Below are 10,439 nucleotides of genomic sequence, written 5' to 3'. Positions count from 1 at the left end.
GACCAAAGCTGCTAAAGGCCAAGAGAACCCCGCAGTGGCACTGTCTCTTATACACATCTAGATGTGTATAAGAGACAGGTCGTGATTCGCAGAATACACTCTAGGAGACAACAAACTGTACTCTTTTCTGAAGAGTATACTGGATTCTTTAACAATAACTTGCACATAAGCCATATTGCACACAGGACCAACGGCTTAAATACAGTATCTCATTCGAAAGAAGCTGCACTACTGTAACTTCTGCCCTCCAATCAAAACACAGAGAGCAGCGATGGAATTGAACCAGGGATCAAGAGATCTTGACCGTTTAGGCCACACACAGTGGCCACCACTACTTTAGCCGATTTAGCTAAGCTGCTTTCTTTTCCTTCTTGATTTAGATGTGAAGTTTGTTGTAAAGAATTTGCCAAGTACAGGTGTCCTCGATGCTCCAAACAGACTTGCAGGTACAGTAAAGGGGTAACATAAGAACCCTTCTGCTCAGTGTATCTACTGTAGGAGTCTAGAAGTGGTGGGGTGGGGGGGGGGAGGCCCTCAATGATTAAGTGAGGGGGAACTACTGGAGCTCACAAAATAAGGTGATTGTTACTACTTGACATAATTTCAATCAAAGTGGGGGAAGGGGTGTGGGTTACTGAGAGAGGGCGCAAGCTTGTTTTTTCCTAGCTATGCCACTGTGAAACCCTGTCTCTTATACACATCTAGATGTGTATAAGAGACAGTACCAGTACATTTTGTATTTTGACTAGAATGCAATCTGATTCTGTATAGTGAGTAGCAGGCAAATACAAACTTTTCCTACTAGCAGGCCCTAGTCAGTGGCGTAGGGGTCTTGAAATGGAGGGAGCTGATAGGAGTGGGAAGATGGGAGATCGGTGATTAGGTGAGGGGACAACTCGCAAAATAAAGTGATTTTGACGTGATTCTTAACTTAAGCATGATTTGTGGACGAGGGCGCGACTAAGGGCTAGGCGAGTATTTTTTTTTCAGGGGGTGGGGGAAAATCCTAAATATGCCAATACTGTACCTAGCATACCCTGCAATTTACCCTACGGTCCGCCACTGTTCACAACAGTAATTGGGTCGGCTCATGAATTCTGTGAACTATTTATCACGCTCAGTGCACGCCATACACAATTTTATTTGCGACTTTTATTCTATTGGTGGCGCTATCCAGAATAAAAATACAAACATTTCGTTTTCACACATGCTGCTGCCATCGTAGTGAGTGGCTTGTTTAATTGAAGACGGGAGTTACTAGTATTAATGAAATGGATATCAAGGATAAAAGGTTCATGCTCAGTTATGTCTTAAGCATATAGAATTATATAATGTAAACTATTCATACTCTGCTGGGCCAGGTCTAGGCCTAGTTTGGCTCTTCCTCTACCTAGGCCTAGGCTAGCCTTATTAGTTAGAGTAGAACGTAGCCTATCCTAAGTAAGGCCTCTCAGCCCTTGCCCGGAGAGTCCTGCAGCCTACCCAGGCTCTGTCCTGCTAGACTGTAAAGCAAGGCCTGCGCGGGGAATATGGCCTAGACAAATCCATCATTTCAGAAAATGAGGTCTGATTTTCGCATCTATTGTTCCGATACTTAGGATTAGGAGACAATATTATAACTGTCTCTTATACACATCTAGATGTGTATAAGAGACAGATATAACACATCGTTGACTGGCAAAGTTATAGTTTACCATATGATGTCATTGTTCACAGCCAGTGCCGGACCGTCAAGGCAAGCAAGTTATGCAGTGCATACCCTGGCTAAAACAAATTAAAAAATATATAGTAGAACAGTTTCTCCGTTTTATTTAGCATATCTTAGTCAGAATCTTCTATATAGACCTTAATTTTTCGAGTGGATGATACAGTTCATTGTAATAGCAAAGTTTTTCAATGTTTGGCCTAATTTGGTATCTAGGATAATCACAGTCGGGCCTATCGCTGGATCGCATGGAACACTTAGCTGCAGCTACTTAGAAGTTCCGCATGGCTGGTTTTTAATCTCAGCCAATCACGTATTCAGTGAGTCAAATAGGCGTCAGAGCATACCCTGCATTGCTTAAATTTACTATTGTGACAACCGTGTGATGGCGACAGAATAGCCAATTTAACACTGGAATTTAATCTGTGCTTTCAAGTGTATGTGCGCATGCTCTTTAATCGGGACCTCCACTGCCGATCGGGTATTCTATCGACAGGCTTAATCTCAATGTCATATTAAATTTTAAATACTTAATTTGTATACATATGACCGGTATATAAGAAACTTATGATTATTTGAATTGAAATGTGTTAACATACAGGAATATAGGAATTCTTTGAAGCAGATACTAACAACCATGCCGGTATTAAAAATAACATACCAGTACATTTTGTATTTTGACTAGAATGCAATCTGATTCTGTATAGTGAGTAGCAGGCTAATACAAACTTTTCCTACTAGCAAGCCCTAGCATCAGTGGCGTAGGGGTCTTGAAATGGAGGGAGCTGATAGGATCATGGGAAAATGGGGGATCAGTGATTAGGTGAGGGGACAACTCGCAAAATAACTGAGTGATTTTGACGTGATTCCTAACTTAAGCATGATTTGTGGACGGGGGGGGGGGGGGGCGCGCCACATCGGCTAGGCGAGTTTTTTTTTTTCAGGGTTTGGGGGAAAATCCTAGATATGCCAATACTGTACCTAGCATACCCTGCAATTTACCCTGCGGTCCGCCGCTGTTCACAACAGTAATTGGGTCGGCTCAATGAATTCTGTGAACTATATTTTTATCGCGCTCAGTGCACGCCATACACAATTTTATTTGCGACTTTTATTCTATTGGTGGCGCTATCCAGAATGAAAATACAAACATTTCGTTTTCCACACATGCTGCTGCCGTCGTAGTGAGTGGCTTGTTTAATTGAAGACGGGAGTTACTAGTATTAATGAAATGGATATCAAGGATAAAAGGTTCATGCTCAGTTATGTCTTAAGCATATAGAATTATATAATGTAAACTATTCATACTCTGCTGGGCCAGGTCTAGGCCTAGTTTGGCTCTTCCTCTACCTAGGCCTAGGCTAGCCTTATTAGTTAGAGTAGAACGTAGCCTATCCTAAGTAAGGCCTCTCAGCCCTTGCCCGGAGAGTCCTGCAGCCTACCCAGGCTCTGTCCTGCTAGACTGTAAAGCAAGGCCTGCGCGGGGAATATGGCCTAGACAAATCCATCATTTCAGAAAATGAGGTCTGATTTTCGCATCTATTGTTCCGATACTTAGGATTAGGAGACAATATTATAATTTATAAATAATCTCTTACAGTAATTGATTATAAAACCATCATGGGGATGGATAGTTGCAATTCTGCGCAACTATTTTTCTACTGATTTTCCACGCAAATTTGATGTCATTGGCTCAATTCCAACACTTTACGGTCTAAAGTACTACTAGGCCTAGGCTTAGCTATAATATTAAAACAGTGACATGAGACCCCTACAAAGACACTAACTGACAAATTATAACTAAAATATAATATTAATTAAAAAATCCAAGCAGGTGATCAGTCTTGGATTGGATTTACTCAATGTAAACACCAAATATAACCACAAAAATCCTAAGACTTTATTTTCATTTGGTCGTGATTCGCAGAATACACTCTAGGAGACAACAAACTGTACTCTTTTCTGAAGAGTATACTGGATTCTTTAACAATAACTTGCACATAAGCCATATTGCACACAGGACCAACGGCTTAAATACAGTATCTCATTCGAAAGAAGCTGCACTACTGTAACTTCTGCCCTCCAATCAAAACACAGAGAGCAGCGATGGAATTGAACCAGGGATCAAGAGATCTTGACCGTTTAGGCCACACACAGTGGCCACCACTACTTTAGCCGATTTAGCTAAGCTGCTTTCTTTTCCTTCTTGATTTAGATGTGAAGTTTGTTGTAAAGAATTCGCCAAGTACAGGTGTCCTCGATGCTCCAAACAGACTTGCAGGTACAGTAAAGGGGTAACATAAGAACCCTTCTGCTCAGTGTATCTAGGAGTCTAGAAGTGGTGGGGGGGGGGAGGCCCTCAATGATTAAGTGAGGGGGTACTACTGGAGCTCACAAAATAAGGTGATTGTTACTACTTGACATAATTTCAATTGAAGTGGGGTGGGGGGGGGTGGGTGACTGAGAGAAGGTGCAAGCTTGTTTTTTCCTAGCTATGCCACTGTGAAACCTGTGTACTGAACTATTGCTATTTATTTATTAATGTTAGTGTAAAATGTGTGAAGGAACATAAGGCAACAACAGCTTGTAATGGACAGAGGGACAAGTCAGCGTATGTGCCCATCAAAAAATACACAGAAAATCACCTCCTTAGTGGTAATGTAACTTTTGATTTTATTTAACTTTACATTTTGAATAGCAAATGACAATTCAGGTCTCCCTCCAATTAAAGATTTTTGGGACCAGTGTTCCAGTGGCCTAACACAAGGCCCTGTTATTTTCTGAGACTGGGGGAACTTTCCGATCCCGGTTGCTAAAATCTTTTTATTTGTTTCACAAGTTTTACGAACCCTAGGTGCCCCCTAATCAGTCGATGTCACAGACCATTATTCTGTTGTATACTGTATACTACACAGATGGGTCAGGGAGCTAGATCGAGGACCTTATGGGTAGAGACTCGGGGCCCCAGGAGTTGGGGCCCCGTTCGGATTACCGCACAAGCTCTTAGGGGTTATGCCACTGCGGGGTTCTCTTGGCCTTTAGCAGCTTTGGTCTATGATTAGAATAATAAAGCTTTGGTCTATGATTAGAATAAAGAATTGGAGGGTCTTTAATTATAGGGAGATCTACAGTGTATTAAACAGTCATATTAAGCAGTCATGTTGAGATTCAATGTTGGAATTCTATTTGATAATCTATATTTTATATATATATACGTATATATATATAAAATATATAATAAAAACAAAGGTTACAATGGATAGACTACAAGGGTTTAAGCTATTATTTTTCTTAATAAACAATAAAATAATAATAATTTTCTGAACTTGCTCTTCAATACTTTATTTCAGATTATCAGTTCCTTGAGGATGTCGACCGAGCAACAGACATTGCCACTAGGATTGCGAAGAAATTCCCAAACAGGAATCATAACAACGTAATATTCAATACAGGCCTTTAAAAACAATACTATACTACCATAGTTTCTCAAGTATAAGCCCACTTTGTATAGAACACTTGCATACACCAAATTTTATATACAAGCCTTTTTCAGGCGAAAGTCCAGGGTATGATTTGAGTGAGTAGTTCAGCAGCCTTATTGCCTTCATGTTGGCCATCCCTAAAAATGATTGGACATGCTGTCAAGTTTAAAAAAGGTCATCAACTTTCTTGTGAAAAGGGGATTCCACTGTATAAGCCCAACTTTCAAAATCGGCCCAATTTTGTGTTTAAAGGGGGTGGGCTTATGATATTCAACTATTTGTAGATTTATTGTATGCCATTAACCCTTAAAGTACATTTCCTCTATGTATGTAATGTAAAAAGAATAAATTGTAACTAGTATTGCAAATCTTTTTTTTTATTTAGAAAAAGTTTTTGAAGAGGACAGCCAATCAAAAAGGAGTACGTCTACTTTTTCTTCCAAATGTTTTCACTAAACACAAGCAAAATACATCTCGAACTTTCAAAGAAAGGTAAGAAACATTCATTTGAATCAAATACCAAAATGGCTTAAATGAAAAATTGACTTTACACTGTGTTTAACCTTGTATGTTTAACATTTGTTTTTTTTTATCTTCCCTTCAGTCCAAGTACCATATTCTGGTGTGTAAAATGGATATTTCCACAATCGGAATATGCTGAGATCTTTGAAAAAAAGTAAGATTTATATTATATTAATCCTGCCCCCCCCCCCTTCCTCTTGGGCAAAAAAACATTTCCAAAAAAAATAAATAAATAAATAAAATCTAGACCTACCTTTTCAGGACGTGTGAGCTGAAATTTATTTGTTACAATAGGAAAGTTAGAAGTCGGAAAAGCTCATTTCTTACCAATTTTTTTTATGTATGTATACACACATAATATTCCTATTTACTGTAATAAGAATGAGAAAACTTTAGCTTACTGTTTTCAAGGAGGGATGAAACCTTGAATTTTGAAGAACCTAAAAGTCATTAAAAAAACACTTCAGAAGCTGGGAAAGCTCATTTCCTGCCATCTAGGAATCAAAATTTCTCCAGAGGACCCCACCCTTTTTTTTGGGGTGGGGGTTCAGGAACATTTTCACCCCTCCTAAATTTGAACCCAGATCCGCCCCTGCATTATGTTTGTTCTTACATGTGGGAGCGATGGGCGTTTTGGAGTTTACCTTGAGGTCGGAGGTTGAAACTTTAGGTGTGAATTTTGCCTGTGTTCTTGGGCAAGGTACTTTACCTACATTTGACTTTCTCCACTAAGGATTATAAGTGAATACCTAGTAGGCAGTGGTGTAATGATGGTGCCGGAGGCCCTGTGGCTTTCTGAGAGTCGCTGCGTTTTGGGTCCTGGTCTTCGTCTATTCCATTGTGGGATTTTTTAGATGTGCTCGTTTTATAATTATGTTTGTCATTTGCATTCTAATTGTTTTTAACAACAAAATCAATGATATGAGTGGCGAATCCAGGAATGTTTAATAGGGCCCAGGGGGAGACTTTCACTGAGAAAGGGTCAATACAACCTCAGCCCCGTCATGGTTGGGGCTGAGGCACGAAAATTTATGATTATAGCACCTCTAAATGGCCAGAAATGGCACTCACAGACTTTTAATTAAAAAATTTATGGATCCTCCTTTAATTTGCCACTGAATATACCTAGCCTTAATATAATACACAGTTGATGTCAGAAACACATTATGCTATAATGTATCAAGAAAACCCTTTTGGGTCAGGGTGATAGATCGAGGACCACGTGGTTAAGGGCCCCTAAAATTAGGGGCCCTGCAGACCGCCGCACGAGAGTGCATAGGTGTTACGCCACTGCCTGTAGGATGATGTGGCACTGACCCTGGTATTCTTAAAACGAACTTTAGTCGTAGTTCGAGCTAAAACTTTAAAATTACGTAATTACGTATTCTTAAAATGAACTTCGACTAGCACTACGACTAAATGATGTGAACCTCGACTAAAATGATACCTCCGCAGGCCGATTTTTTTAGTCAGCCTTGGGTCAGGCTAAATCGCCGACTTGAAATATTTACCCCACTAAAAACGTGTTTTTTGTAACTCACGTGTGAGTATAAAAGTGAGACGAATAAAAAAGATTGTATACAGGTTTGATATATCTTCTGTGTGTTAAACAAAAGAGACATCATAGTATAGTGAAAAACAGGGCCCCCGTGACCATTTTCCGGGGACCAAGGTTTCTCTGCTGATTCGGCATCACTAGGGTATAAATAAAAAAATGAGCGGGGGTGAGCCTCCTGAAAAAGGGCGGAAAGGGCGGAACATGTTTTTTGGCGGCCATTTTTAAAATGGCCGCCAAAATCAAGAGAATGGCTCATAACTTTACTTCTACTCCATGAAAAAGGGTAAATATGGTGTCTAACTATATGTTATTAGGGTCACTAAATTCAATTAGACATGTTTCAAAAACCTAGGATGGCAGCCATTTTGAAATTCAAGATGGCTGCCATAGTAATCATTGAAAATCAAATATTCCAGTATAATTCCACTCCCTGTCGTTGAAAAATGGTAACTGTCTCTTATACACATCTAGATGTGTATAAGAGACAGTCTCTGAGTCCAATAAGAATAACTTCTATAAGCTAGGATGGCAGCCATTTTGAAATCCAAGATGGCCACCACATAAATTGTCAAAAATCAAATATTTTGGTATATAATTGCATTTCTTCTCGCTCAAAAATGTTAAATTTGGGGTCTAATCATATGTTACTCACATCTTTGAGTCCAATGAACATAGTTTCAAAAACCAAGCATGTCAGCCATTTTGAAATTCAAGATGGCTGCAGTAATAATCGTTGAATATCAAATATTCCAGTATATTTCTACTTCTTATCATTGAAAACAGCCATTTTGAAATTCAAGATGGCTGCCATAATAATCTTTAAAAATCAAACATTCCAGTATAATTCCATTTCCTGTCGTTGAAAAGTGGTAAATTTGATGTCTACTCCTATGTAATTAGGCTCTCTGAGTCCAATAAGAATAACTTCCATAAGCTAGGATGGCAGCCATTTTGAAATCCAAGATGGCCACCACATACATCGTCAAAAATCAAATATTTTGGTATATAATTGCACTTCACCTTGATAAATAAAATGTTAAATGGGTGTCCAATCATGTATGTTTCTTAATAGAAATGGTAAATTTGGTGTCTAATGACTTGTTATGGGCAATCTGAGTCCAAATAACGTAGTTTTAAAAGGATGACAACTATACGTTTTTCCAATATGCCTGCCATTATTATGTACACATTTTACCTTACAAAATGCAAAAATAATAAATCTTTAGAAATACTACCACTTATATTATACAATAAAACATAAGCATTTGTTTGATGAACCTGTCTGTCTGTCTGTCTGGAATAAATCACAATTAGGTTCATACGTCATCATGCTCGGACGATTCATCGCTTGTTTCATCATCACTCTCATCGCTACTGTCACTATCGTTTCGTTCTGGAACTTTAATATCACTGGGTAGGTTTGGCTCAGTACTTCTTTCGGCATAGCACTTTCCATTAATCAGTTTCCACCCACTTTTTGTTGGTGATTGATTGATTCTTAAGGAGAAGTTTAATTGATTCTATGATAGATAGTTGGCTCTTTTAATATGCTGAAGTAGTGAATATTTGTCTGGTGCCAATCTTACAAGTGACTTTCTCTTTTTGTAGGACTTCCACTTGGTCGGCCTTGCCTCTGTTGTGTTTTTGCTTTTGTTGTCGTTGTATATAAACTTTAAGACAAACTTAAGTGTTTTTCAAATGTTGAATTTGTCACAGCAATAGATTCTCTACAGGATTTCAACAGATTTTCTTCTTTGCTTTTTCAAACATTATTGAAAATCTTTGCCTTTTCCATGTCCAAAGTATGCAGAATTACTGTCACAGCCGGTCAAAACATGAAGTTGAATTATGATTTCTGCCATTTAATGCCTACACATATCCTTACAATTGACAAACACAGTTTCCTCTGACTTTCTATAGATCATTAGTTCTCCTGGCAACTTGTGTGCAACGTATGCAGCCGGAACATACACATCTGTATCCTCCGAGTCTATTACTACTGGTTTAGTAACTTTGCAGCTTGTTCTGAGATAGTAGTAAATAGTCAGCATCGATTTATCTGCTTCTGCCTGACTACAATTAAATTCTGGTATCTCACTATTATCTGCTAATCAACACAATTTTCTAAAGAGTACAACACTCAAATTCCTTCAACTTTATACTTCTTCTTGTTGGGGTTTCTTTAATAAATTCTTGTATTCTTGAATTGTTGTAATCGCTCTTCGGGATTTTGTTAAACTCTTTACTTGATAAAAACTGGTCCTGTAACTTCATGTGTGTATTAAGTATTTTCTGCCCATTTGATCGTCATTCTCTTTCTTCATATTTGATCGACTCTTCTTTACTGTATGGGTCATTAACACATATAATGGCTGATGCATTGTGATGTCTTTTAAATATAATATCTGTGCATTTGTTGACATAATTCCCCCGAGTAAACAAGGAACCATCTTCATTAAGCCTTTGTTCTTTATTAGGGACTGCCTTTCTGATGACCATGCCCATATCGATAATAGCAGTGTATTCTGCAGAATTGGTTTTTGTATCCATACAGTGGACAAGTTTTGATTTCTGGCATTTTCTAAATGTACCATTAGCATTGAATATGGCCAGAGATTTAGAGGTTACTCTCACCAAAGTTACAACTTTTAATCGACAAGAGGAATTATATACCAAATATTTTATTTTTGACGATTTTTGTGGCAGCCATCTTGAATTTCAAAATGGCTGACATTCTAGCTTTTTGAAACTATGCTCATTAGACTATTGAGCTCAATAACATATATGATTAAACACCAAATTTAACATTTTTTATAGAGGAGAAGTGCAATTATATACTAAAATATTTGATTTTCGACGATTTTTGTGGCGGCCATCTTGAATTTTAAAATGGCTGCCATAGCTTATTGAAACTGCTTATTGGACTTGCAGAGCCCAATAACATATGAGAATACATCAAATTTACTATTTTTCAACGATAAGAAGTAGAAATATACTGTAATATTTGATATTCAACGATTATTACTGCAGCCATCTTGAATTTCAAAATGGCTGACATGCTTGGTTTTTGAAACTATGTTCATTGGACTCAAAGATGTGAGTAACATATGATTAGACCCCAAATTTAGATGTGTATAAGAGACAGAAATTTGGTGTCTAATGACTTGTTATG

The 10,439-nt window shown here is 38.2% G+C and overlaps 1 protein-coding gene across 1 annotated transcript in view; it reads left to right on the top strand.

Annotated features, from left to right (window-relative positions):
- The first annotated feature begins 2,844 nt into the window (after positions 1-2,844).
- Positions 2,845-10,439, top strand: part of LOC117116399 (box C/D snoRNA protein 1-like) — a 15,336-nt gene continuing 7,741 nt past the window's right edge. The window contains exons 1-6 of the mRNA XM_033260433.1: positions 2,845-2,956; positions 3,921-3,986; positions 4,254-4,360; positions 5,056-5,141; positions 5,573-5,679; positions 5,792-5,863. Of these exons, the coding sequence (XP_033116324.1) occupies positions 2,937-2,956; positions 3,921-3,986; positions 4,254-4,360; positions 5,056-5,141; positions 5,573-5,679; positions 5,792-5,863 (458 nt within the window). The 5' untranslated portion in view covers positions 2,845-2,936. The remainder of the gene's footprint in view (positions 2,957-3,920; positions 3,987-4,253; positions 4,361-5,055; positions 5,142-5,572; positions 5,680-5,791; positions 5,864-10,439) is intronic.

The sequence above is a fragment of the Anneissia japonica genome, unplaced genomic scaffold (assembly GCF_011630105.1).
Source record: "Anneissia japonica isolate Jap-2015-1 unplaced genomic scaffold, ASM1163010v1 scaffold288055_len86381_cov192, whole genome shotgun sequence".
NCBI lineage: Eukaryota > Metazoa > Echinodermata > Crinoidea > Comatulida > Comatulidae > Anneissia > Anneissia japonica.
This window is presented reverse-complemented; position numbering and strand designations above follow the sequence as displayed.